The sequence below is a fragment of the Solea senegalensis genome, linkage group LG21 (assembly GCF_019176455.1).
Source record: "Solea senegalensis isolate Sse05_10M linkage group LG21, IFAPA_SoseM_1, whole genome shotgun sequence".
NCBI classification, from domain to species: Eukaryota; Metazoa; Chordata; class Actinopteri; order Pleuronectiformes; family Soleidae; genus Solea; species Solea senegalensis.
The window spans coordinates 5109428-5122040 of NC_058040.1; the positions used below are offsets into that span (position 1 = coordinate 5109428).

Sequence of the window (12613 nt, forward strand, 5' to 3'; positions counted from 1 at the left end):
CAAAATCTGATAATACGCAAGCCAAAATTGTTCTATAACATTGAAAACTTCAATTGTATGATTAATATCTTATTGTAGACCAGCCAGGTTGTGATGGTGAAGCTTCAAATTCTATCAGGGTTTAATGATTTTACATACACACAGATGAACAGTAGTTGCACTTTTTAGTAAGACGATGGGCCTTGCAGTACACTGATTTGTACCTGTCACAGCCACTGTAGTCAGAGGCCGAGAGAGAAGCCCCGACTCTGACACCCCAGTCAGCCTGACCTCATATCCTATTCCAGTGATGAGGCCCCAGATGTCCAGGTGACTTTGGTTTCCTGGCACAGTGAACTCCTGAGGTTCCAGTAGCCAGCCAGAGTCGGTTACCACTATGTGAAAATGGCTGAAACCCCCACTAGAGGGGGGTAAATCTTCCTGCTGCTGCTGCTGCTGCTGCTGCTGCTGTTGCTGTCTCACCTCCCACGACACCCGAAAGCCGTAGGGGGTTATGTTGGAAATAATCAAGTTTTCCACTTTAGGCAAAGAGGCTGTCGGGGGTGAGGGGTTTTGTTTGTTTTGTGAAAGGGAACAGACGTGGGAAACGGAACAATATTCCATTAGGAGCATAATGTGTGCAATAGTTGCAAAAGCAAATCATAGTTTGATTTTCCTGCGAGGTCAAATGCTTTAAAGAGACAGAAAATTATAGTCAACTGATTAAAAAAACAAACATCCCCAGGATTTAAAGACAACTACACATTCAGGGCAAATTTGACATGCATCAGAGTGCTTGATATTCCTGCTACAGACTATTGAAAATAGATGCAACAAAGTTTTCTGAAGCAACATTTTAGATAAATGCTCTTCCAGACCATTAGAAGACAAAAGCTTCATGGACAAATATGAAGAGTTTATAGAGAGCAGTAGGCAAAAGTCTGAAAACTATCAACTCGTATATTTTAATGTAGTGCTTTACAACATACTGCAAAAGCTTTGGCTTTAATCCCTAGGATCACTTGATGTCTTCTGCTAATACTTGGGTGCAGACATCTGAAGTGTCAACTTAGTGTGTAAAAGTTCTAATCGATCAGTCCTTTATCTCAGTTGTAATTCATTAAATTACATAAAATTAATCAATTTTAAAACTAAAATGTTAGGCTATATTGTGAAAGCCTTTCACAAAAGATGGGATAAGTTGTGCATGCTCAGCTACTCTTTCTACTCGTCAACTTCGGGAACAATAAATTAGTTGCATGTGCCTGCTTGTGATGCAAGTTAAATGTTCTTTAAATGCATTTTAGAATTTTGCTGTAAAAAGCTGCAACAAATTTAGAATATTCTGGTACATTTGCCGACAGCCTTAACAATGTTTTAAATTTCAAAATTTTTAATAGTGTAAAATACTTAATGTAATTGCATGCAAGTAACACACTATTTTCATTAACAAATGCAAGTAATAGGAAATTGAAAGTATGAGTAAAATACATAGTACCTGTGATGGCGTGAGCTAACACAGAAGGAGTATGGCGCCCATGAGAAATACCATACAGTTCAATGTCATAGCCTGTGGCATCCATCAGGTTAGGGACTGTAATGTTACGGATTTCACCAGGCAGTCTGAACTCCAGTGGATCAGACTGCTGCGCGGAGTCACTGACCCGGATAACAAATTCATCAAAATGGCCTGACACAGTGCTCCAGGACACGCTGAGATTATGTGGACTCATAGATGAAGCACCTATAGGCCCCAACTGTGGGACATCCTCTGAATAAAAGACAGAACATGTAGCTTTTGAGTTATGCTTGAACGCAACAATGCGTTTCGGTGCATGCAGTGTCAAGGCAAACATGTGATGCGATACCTGTTGTAGCTACAGCAAATAGGGGCTGTGTGTTCTGACCACCAGAGCTGGCGTACAGCTTTATGTTGTAGCTAGTGCTCGCTTTGAGCCCGGCCATGACTGTGGCGCGCACGTCTCCTGGTAGAGCGCGCCCCATTGCCTGCGAGGGCAAAGCAGACTCTCTGACTTCTACAATAAAGTTATCAAACTCCGTTTCTCGTGTTCGCCATGACAGATAGAATCTGTCTGAGGTAATGTTAGAAACAACTAGCCTGGACAAATCAGGCTCTTCAGCTACAAGAGAGAGAGAAATATAGAATAAAATCATTTAGAGCAAGAGAAAGCATGTATTAGTCTCTTTTTAGAAGTTTGTTGTAAACATGCAAGCCGAACTTTAACTTTATAATATAGCATATGTTGAAAGTAATTTTACACAGCCCTATTTAGTTTAAGACTCAAAATAAAAGACAAACAGAATCAAAATACCTGTTGATGCAACAATACTGACAGCACTTGTTCGAGATCCCTTGTATGTCCCATAGAGGTAGGCTATGTAATCAGTGCTGGGCCTGAGCCCTGTGACATCATGGGACTTTACATTGTGGGATATGTTATATTCCACTGGCTCCATCAGCCAGTCAGAATCAATAATCTCCAGGATAAAACCATCAAACTCTCCTTCAGAGCTGTTCCAGAAGACTGAAAAGCTCTCTGATGTTAAGTTTGATAGATATAGTTTGCCAACCACTGGCTTATTCACTAAAGAGAGAAACCATCGTTAGATTTTCATCAAAACCAAGTTGAACAACACATGTCTGACTTAAAATAGAAAATGTGTAAATGGTAGCTGCTTAGTTTGATTCATCTAATGAAACTGTGTATAGCGTTACAGGAAACTCACCACCATCACCTTGCAGTCCCTGATAGTTGACTGGCTTAATAAGAGACATAGTACTTAGGTTTTGAATAAAATGCATGTAGTAAGTCTACCATCGTTACTAATGCAGCAATTACATCTAATTGTTTTCTTAATGGAAATGGAAAGACAAATTGAGTCTTTTTGGTGAATAGCAAAAAAATATTGGCCTGCAAGTGTGCATTAAAAAAGTGAAAATGTGGTTAAGAAATAAATATAATAGACCAAAAGTATGTTTCATGCATAAGCAGCAGGGTTTGATTACGTACAGAATCAATTCTGCATAATATTAGAGCAGAAGTTCCTAACAAAGTAGGACTGCCACAGAAAGTTCAAGTAAATACAAGTTGTTGTTTTTTTACATGCAACAACTACGGTCAAATACATGCAAGCAGGCAAAATAAACTTTAGGCAAACAGGTTTGCATTACAGTTAAGTGCTAATTAAAGTATTAGCATTTTACCTTTTTTTTAAGGACAAGACGTTTTAATCATTTGCCACCTAGTAGTTCAAAAGGAAATGAGATTTACTTTGAGGCTGTGTGAAAATAAACTTTGACCTGGAAGGACAAAACTAAGCTACCTCAGTTTCATTCACACAAACTGACAGAACTCAAATGCCACTAAACTACACAAACTGTGAGCAATTTACTGTACACACCCATGGGCAAATGATCCTTCAAGGTTAATCAATCAAACACACCGAATGACGGTTGATGGGATGAAATGAGATGGTCGGTTGCACTGTCACTGTGTGACAGACAGGGGAGGGTGTAAGTTATTGCTTTGCTTTTGCAATCATTGCAGCACATCAGCATCAAACCTGACCACGATGCAGGGGATGGTAGAGGGTGGAGAGTTGGGGTAGGAGCTTCATGCATTTTGGTACAGTAACTGGGATGAAGGCAGCAGTCCGGGGTAAGAATGAACATTTGAGGGGGCGTCTGCTTGGCTACAGTGATGAGACAAAGGCACACATCACCCTGCCCCTCTCTCAGCTAGACAGAAACAGTGGCTGGAGGGTAGAGAATGGTTCACGGCACGTTGGTTAAGATGAAGCAGTACAGTACACTGTGGCTGGAATGTTGAACAGTGATGACAAAACAGGAATTAGAGTTGTTATGTTGTTCTCAGTTCATGCAGCGAGGTGCCGGTGCTCCACTGTGAGCAGCAGAGTCATGTCTGTGTCTGCTTCACATATGAACTGAAACAAACAAATCAGTAGAAGGAAAGGAAGGTCAAAGAGTTAAGAGGACAAAACTCTGCAACAAGGTAAGTTGCAGGTACCTGTGGTGGCTTCAATGTACACAGGTTCAAGGACGGAGCCCTGATACATTCCAAACAGGCCAACCATGTAGCTGGTGTTGGGATTCAGCCCAGAGATTCCCAGGCTTAAAGCATCTCCAGACAGTGTGAGGTTCTGGCTCTCTACGAAATTGTCCAGGTTTGTTACCTCAATAACAAAGCCGTCAAATTCCCCACCCACGGGGCTCCAGGACGCAGTGAAGCTGTCCCATGTAAAGTCAGAGATGGTGAAGTTCACCACCTCCGGCTTCAACTCCCCTGCTAGATAAACAGATCAGAGTGAGGTCAACATATGGACAAAAATATTACGATAGCATAACGTTTCAAGGCACATTGGTCATAAATACAATAGATTATTAGGGCCCCACTAAGAAAATAAATCATAATTTGCAAAATTTCAAGACTTGAGTTTTTAATTTAATTTCTTAGACAATACTGTGCATTTACTGCTAAAATTAAGCCTTTATTCTCAAAATATGTTTCAAACTTTGAATGATAAACTTTCCAATAAAGAATATTTTTCTTACACTATAACAAGCCATTTCCTAATAAAATTACAGCATAACAACCGAAATCCTTGAGATATTAAACCTCAAAATCTCTGTCTTAGTTTTATGGCCATAACAGTCGATTGTAAATATGAGTCAGAGGTTCAAGCAAAAGTAAATATGGTATCAGGTGATAGACTTGAACGACATAATCATCTGTGGGGGAAAAAAATTGATGATATTTGCTTCATGTACCTGTAGTAGCAAAATCTTTGAGAGGCAAAGATGGCTTTCCCTCCACCAGCCCTTGTAATGTAATATTATATTGTGTAGAGGGAGATGAACCCTCTATTTCAGCCTTCCTCACACTTCCTGGTAATGTGGCCACATGGGCTTGTGTTTCCTCTGTTGGAGAACTCGCCACCAAAAAGCTTTCAAATGACTCGTCGGGCACAGACCAAGCCAAGCTTACATTAGTGGAGGAAACGTTTGTGACTGTGAGGTTCTCCAGTACATCCAGGTTTGGGCTTTCAGGCTGAGGCTCAGAGCTCATCACTGTACTTTCAGAGGTGGAAGGAGCCTCAGTGTTTACAGGACGGAGGGTAACCGGGGTTAGTACTGTGTCATTATCCAGAGCAGATTGCGGGGATGTAGTGGCATCTTTGATGCTCAGCATAAGTACGTCTTGTGAGGTAGGCATGGGCGCTATGAGTGAATAAAAGCAGGTTAAAGTACAAGTGTGTTACTGGCTCTGCTGATGGGTGAATAAGAAACAACCTGTCAAGAAAAAACTCAGTTAAAATAAGACAGAAAATTAAATATCTACAGACAAAACCTGTGAACTTCTCGTTGTTCTTAATCTCTACTTTTCCAGGAGCAGTTTATATCATCAAGCAACAGCTGAGTCATTAACAACACCTTGAATCAGTGCTATTAATATTTGAAGGTTCTGAGTAGTCCACCGCAGTGGAGATACACAGTCATCTTCAAAGGATGAAAAAGCCATGCACAGCCATTTTGTTTCTGCTGGGCTACAGAAAGAATGTTGAATGACTTGTTTGACATGCGAGTTATTTATGGCGTAATTTTCCTACAACTGATAAGAGAGATCACTTGATTGTGCAAATGGGAATGACACAAAGAATATCCGGGATGGAATTGTTGGTAACAAGGCTTCCAGAGAGCCGAATGGATGCATTTCTATGTTCAAACGCAGAAAGCAATCAGGGCAGCCAGTATACTGTGACCCATTGCACCCAATGGTGATAATGGCTCGGGGAGAAAACTTTTCCCACTGTAGACTTCTTCATGTATTTGAATGCTGGAAGCAACATTTGCAGCACTGAAGCCTCAGAAGATAAAAGGATGAGATGATGAGTTTTTGGTGAAAATAAAATCACCTCTTCTGGGTTTGTCTATCATGCTAAAGGTTATGCAGAAATTACTTATAACTAGAGATGTTTTGATAAGATTTTTCTTCTCCAATACCAATAGTGATACCTGAATTTTGTGTATTTGCCAATATCAATTACCAATACCAGCCTATTTAAAAAGATACCTATTTTAATTATATACTTCAACAGCTGTTTGTACTTACCCTGTATGAGAGTGTTGACTACACCATTAGCATTAGCTTTATCTGGAAGAAACTTAGTAAGCTTAAAGACTTTGTAACGGATCAGTGCATAAACTCGGGCATTTTCTGCAGTGACAAAGGTATTGCCAATATTGGTATCAGTATCAGAACATCTCTACTAATAAAAAGATTTATGATAGGAAATCCTAATGATTTAACTAGCAGCATGCAAATCATAACACTAATCTAAGAAACGGCCTGGTCTCTATGAAACAAAAATATCAGCTGAAAGGAGGAAGGTGTTAACACCAAGACAAATTGTCTCAGTCTAAAAAACAAGCGTATACCTGTGACTGCAACAGCTTCAAGTATCGCAGATCTCTGGCTACTTGTAATTCCATAAAGTTTTATCTGATACTCTGTCGATGCCGTCAGGCCTCCGATTCTAGAGCCAGTGGCATCTCCAGGAAGCTGGACCTCTCCCACATCCCATAATCGCAGAGTGTCTTTATATTCTACTGCAAAGCTATCATAAAGGCTGTGAGCGTTTAGTCTCCACGAGAGTTCAAATCCATCAGATGTGACGCCTGAAACGGTCAGCAATCCAAGCTCATCCTCCTCAGGCTCCATCCCAGAGAACTGGGACTCAGAGGTTTCTAAATTCACAAAGCTAATGAAATTGTCCTCCGAGCCTGTGGAAGTCGTTAGCTCATGGTCATCTGTGTCAGCTAAATAAAATGTGAATGAGGCTAAAAGAAAAAAAAAGAGGCACAAATCAAGAAAGTATCATTTAGGTGGAGGTGCATGTCATTTTCTTTGGGTTTGTTGGAACACAACTGATGACTTAACTCCTGCCCTATTATGTTGTTCTAGAAAAGACAGTTGATGAAATAACTAAGGAGCTTAAATTGCTAGGCTGGTTGACTGCAACTCTTAATTTTACTGCTCACAGAGACTCTTTTTCCCTGCTCTGCAAGTACCTTACAAAAAATAAAAATGATCTGGTGATAAAAGAAATTAAGTCTTATATTTATGAACAAAGGATTATGGTCTCTGTGAGAAACACAATGTTTCCTGTGGCTGATTCACAGTAAAAGTTACTCTGTGTCATCATTTGGAGACTTTTAAAGTGACACAATGTAGGATATCAACCTTCAAATGATGTCTGGTGTTACATCAATTTACAACTGGGTGAATGGCACCTCTGTCAAAGCCTGAGCAGGTCTTGCGTCGCCTGCATAGGCACTATGGAACTTCTGGTTTCTGCCACAAGAAGAACTACAACAAAATTAATGCTACACAAACTAAAGCAGTGTCGTTCTTTTGCTGTTCTTTGGGGGTTACTTTTCATTTTAATGTATTGAAAACTTTTAATCATATTTGTATAAAATGCAAGATACTGTACCTGGTCATAAGACACATCGGAAGTCCTGCTTCAGAGTTCACAAGTATCATTGGCTTGTCAAATAATGAACAAAAATTAACCTCACCATATATTTTACAGTTGTAACAAACAAAACTGTTTACAAACTGTAGCAAATCCTACATTGTGTTACTTTAATCTCAAGCAGTGCTAGGACATGTTCTGTTTACATGAGCAGTAACTGGCAACGGCTCTTGTTGTCATTTAATTTGCTTGTTAAAATAAACAACATCGATATTAATTGAATTTTGCTACACTGAAAGACTAATACATACAAAATAATTATAAAAATCTCAAGGATTATAACTTTAATGCTGTGATGGATGCTGCGTATTTTGGATGAAAGTTATTATTTCGCTCTCACTTTAAAGGCACATTGTGATGAAATTGTGGTATTGTGGTTCTCAACCCACCTGTGTTTGCAGCCAGGGTGACAGGTGCGCTCTTCTTGTGTCCCCTCTCTGCGGTCAGTGTGACAGTGTAGCTCATTCCAGGAGTGAGGCTGGACATGACATAGCTCGTGGCTGTGGATGGGATCTCGACCTCCTCCAGCTGGCCATCTCCGGACACATATACCAGCCTGTAACCAGTGAACTTGGCCCAAGGTTTCTGCCACCTCAGAGCAACAGAGGTCTCTGTGGACTCCGTTCCCTCAAGCTCTCTGGGAGGATCGATGTCTTACAGACGAGACAAGAATGAGATAAAGCAGCGTAATTTAAGTTTTTACTCATTTTGCAAGGTGAACACAACTCATAAATCACTTTCATACTTAGGAACTTCATTTCGTCACTTCAGTTGGACTTCTGTTTGTTTATAGAGGGTGTGAAAGACAAGTGTTTGGACAGCTGCTCGGCCGCGTCTCTCACCAGTTTCTGCATTTGTAGTTGCTGGGAGGCTCTCTCTCTCATTCTTCATGGCGGTCACCCCGATCCCATACTCCGTCCCTGGGTTAAGCCCTGCCATACAGAGACAAAAAGACATTTTTGGTGTTGACTGGTTCAAGCTTGTGGGGGTCTTTACTTTATAGTTACTGACTCTTACCAGTGATAGTAGCTTTTGTGGTGCCTCCTGGTCCTTGTGGGAACACTTCCTCACCATGAGTTGCTCCAGAGATTGGACTGTATTTCACTCGATAGCTGCCAACATCTGCCTGACTATTGGTCCACTCCAGAGTAATGCTGGTGTCTGTCTGGGTCACGGCCTGCAGGTGCTTGGGTGCATCTAGGGCTAAAATAAATAAATAATACATTTATAAATCCACCACTTTTTCATAAAATATATTTTTAATAATAAGACATTGGATGTATTATTTCAGTTATTACTAGACACAAGTGTGCAGCATGAAAATAGATACTGTATCAAACAATCACTAAATGAATATACATATTTTTTAACTCAATATAATAGCACATATTGCAATACTGCATGGCTTCAGTGTAATTTGTTTTACTAGTATTTACATAGAATTTAAGAATGTTGGTTGACTATGTTAGATCATATGTTATATGTATTTTTTTTGGAAAGGTGTAATCATTTTCTTGAACAGCTGGATATTGTGGTTCTTAGCCAATTCTGCTCAAACAAAAATTAACTGCAAACCTGACCCTAAGAATTTATTAGGGTCATAATTGTTCCTCTCATTTGTTTATTTATATTCATAAATCATAACAGTGGCACGCCTGGCCATAAGGGCTGGGTTATATTAGGTTATCAGTAACTGTGATTTAGTAGGATTCTTAGTTGAAAATTTAAAAAAGAAAAAATAAAGACCCTAGATTTAGCCTATTCACCACATTCTGAAAATATATGATGTGTGTAACCATACATACAAAGTATATGCAGCTTTGCCATCACAAGCCTACCTGTGATGAATGTGGTAGTGACAGGGTCACTGGTGACGTCTCTGCTGCTTGAGGTGAGGGACACTGTGTATTCAGTGTCCGGCTTCAGACCATCGATGCTGTACTGCTTGTCAGGAGGAGTAATCACTGCTCTGACTTTGTCAAAGGGGTCCGAGGTGGGCCCGTAAAACATAGTGACACTGTCCACAGGAGCAACTGGCTGAGACCAGCTCACCAGTGCTGAGGAGTCCGTCACATCCTTCACCTCCACTTGAGGAGGGCCGTCAATCTCTGGGAAGAAAGTTTACGTAAGAGTGGTGGTCAACAGGGGTTAAAAATATTTGCAGGGAAAAAAATCTGTATGAGAAACGATGCCCCCTCTATTAGCTAATAGACGGAGATGACATTATTGAGAGAAAATGTCCAACTTGCTGTAAAAATTACAAACAGCTCAATATGGTTGACGCAAATCCATTTGAGTGTGAGAAGGAGCCATAAACCAATGTGATTGAGTTTACGTAGATGGCTGCATACCCAGATGTCACTCTGTGGGCAAACATGAGCAAGCTGAATTTGATTCAAGCAGCCAAAGGGGAGCTAGCAGATCAAAGACCAGACGGACTGTTGCCACATTTTGGACCATCTGTCGGGAATTAATTATGCATGAAGGGAGACCCAGCAGGAGGGCATTGCATATTAAAGATATCATCTGTGTAGGAATAATTTAGACTTAGTCTCTATATACTGTATGTGTGATTTCTGGATACTGTATCAAAGGCAAAGAAAAGACTATGAGACCTAACATTAGCACCCCTGCAAAGTTTTCTTTGTTCATTTGTTCTCAAACAAAACTCAACTTGGCTCTGCTGGCTCTCTCTGTGCCATTCTGTGACAAACCTCCAGTGTTTACATGTGGAGGAAACATCCTTTCTCAATGTTTTGGAGCAGTGCTAAAAAGACCTCTGGGAGGACAAGGTTTAGCCTTACTTCTATCATTCATTTCTGGCACCTGTGTCTAGTTACAGCTTATACAAATAGATTACATCAGAAATTAAATGGAGCGATACCCGAGGAGTCCATGGACACAGACTTGTAAACTAAATGGCTTTTCCATGCACAGAGATGACTGGCCTGCAAAAGTGACTGCACGAGGAACTGGGGGATATTTACAACAGAATGTATGGAGTGACACTGCAGTAAAGCTTTCAGTGAGCAGAGGACAGGAGCTAAGAACAAGATTTAGTGTCAGAGTTACAACATGGTCATGCTAGGCTGAAATTCAATTTCTTTGAGTTATTACTCTAAACTGACAATCTGTTAGATGGGACTGCAGACAGCCAGCTGGTACTCCTTGTTGTTACTCTTCATTAAGGAATTTCACTCGGTGACATTATTGTATTTTATTACTGTGTTAAAGTGATGTGAAGATTATTGTACTCTTTCAATCTGCTAATAGCTGCTATACAAAGCAGGAAAATTACATAATCATGTTATATTTGACATGACAAAAAGCACCAAGATGGAATTGCTTTGAAACATTTTAAACACCTTTTGATTCTAACCATATGAAATTGTAAGCAGTGTTTGTTCTCAGCGTAAAACTCACTGGTAGTGACTGTTTTGGATGTTTGTGGTCCTCTTGTGTTGTTCTTGATGATGCTGATGGAGACCTCATACTCTTGCCCTGGTCCAAGGCCAGACTGAAGAAACTGGTTCTGAGAGGACGGGAGGACGCTCACAACTTTTCCATTCTCTTCTTTCTGCATGGATACATGCAAAAACATTGAGTCAGTGCATCCATGCAAACAATCACATAAAATGTTTTTGTCTTAATTTCACCAAAACCAGTTCCACCCATGCAATATTTTTCAAACCACCCCAAAGATATTTGGTTTGGACTCTCCTGACTACAGAATCATGTTTTAACAACAAACATGAAATTCTTTTCCAACACATTCTAATTCAACACTCCAAATAGGTCGACTACATATCCTAAACTCTTCAACTATTCATTATTATTGAGCTTAAAATCAGGTTTGGAGAATAATTTTAAGGGATGCATACATGTATATGTTTGGGTCCAGCTATTATAAATTGGTATGGTTCAAAAACTGTAAAAACAATCATATCACCAACAGAAGTAGAGTTTTTGCTACTGAGTGAATACAAATCTGAGCATATAAGTCACGTGTCACCATACTAAGTATTTAAAGTATTTTGATATGTTTGTTAACTTTGATTCTACAATTGGACATACAGTATCTACATGAGGATGAGTGAAAACCACTTGACTATTCTAACTGATATGTAGTGAAGTACATCATATGATATATAATTAATAATTGCCCATCAAGTTTGGAGGTCAGGGAAGTACAAGTTCCAGAATGATTAAGGAAACCTCCCTGGTGTATAGGCAACTTTTTGATTTAAAATGTACCCAAAGATCTATGATTTCCAGACGCCAAGGCAACTTTAATGGTTAGTGGTGAGATAAATCCATGTTTCGCTGACACTTTCAATAAGTTGGCAAAGCTTGTAAACCCCCCCCCAGTCCATAAAATTCTCAGCAAGCCTTCAAAAGTGATGTGCAAACTGACCGTGTTGCGGAAATAGATCTCCCAGCCATCAAAGGAGATGTCCAGCTGGTCCCACATTACCTCAACTGAGGTCTCTCTGACAGATTTGAATCTTACACCCTGTGGCTGTGGTAGAGCTGGAATGATGGAAACAAAATTAATGAAAACATTTATCCACATTTTGCCAAAGGAACTAGCTAACACGGGGGCTGAGGGGTACCTGTAGCCACCCTCGCACTGACAGGGATACTCCTCTTGTTGCTCAGAACGGCGTAGACACTGATGATATACTCAATGCCAGGTTCAAGCTCATTGACAGTGGCGGACGTTTTGTCTCCAGACACAGTGATTTCCTGGAGAAGACCACCAGGAATGGTGGGCACAAACGTCACAAGGTATTCTGTCACCAACATCTCATTCTTCCAGGACAGGTCCACTGTGTCAGTTGTGACCTCGTCAACAGTAAGGTCCTTTGGAGGAGACACTGGAAGAATGGGGAAAAAAAAAAAATTCTCATAACCACCAGATGTCACACACCAGCCTGCTGATGCAAACTCCAGTGTCACATATGGCTGTGGTGTGAGGAACTGCAAAATAAATTGACCAAAGTGCAGAAAATGGCAACACATTATGGTGACAGCCTCTTTTTTTAAATTCACTAAA

General features: G+C 40.2%; 1 protein-coding gene across 5 annotated transcripts in view; it reads right to left on the reverse strand.

Annotated features, from left to right (window-relative positions):
* tnca (tenascin Ca) overlaps positions 1-12613 on the reverse strand; it is a 43937-nt gene that overhangs the window by 8978 nt on the left and 22346 nt on the right. Inside the window, exons 5-18 of one of the 5 annotated variants that reach the window (XM_044012246.1) lie at positions 12171-12434; positions 11972-12087; positions 10981-11134; positions 9396-9665; positions 8575-8760; positions 8400-8489; positions 7947-8210; positions 6458-6859; positions 4790-5239; positions 4029-4307; positions 2313-2585; positions 1848-2120; positions 1478-1750; positions 204-533 (exon numbers count right to left, since the gene is read on the reverse strand). In XM_044012246.1, coding sequence (XP_043868181.1) covers positions 204-533; positions 1478-1750; positions 1848-2120; positions 2313-2585; positions 4029-4307; positions 4790-5239; positions 6458-6859; positions 7947-8210; positions 8400-8489; positions 8575-8760; positions 9396-9665; positions 10981-11134; positions 11972-12087; positions 12171-12434 — 3624 coding nt within the window. The remainder of the gene's footprint in view (positions 1-203; positions 534-1477; positions 1751-1847; positions 2121-2312; positions 2586-4028; positions 4308-4789; positions 5240-6457; positions 6860-7946; positions 8211-8399; positions 8490-8574; positions 8761-9395; positions 9666-10980; positions 11135-11971; positions 12088-12170; positions 12435-12613) is intronic. The other 4 variants (XM_044012247.1, XM_044012248.1, XM_044012249.1 and 1 more) reach the window with 4 other exon arrangements.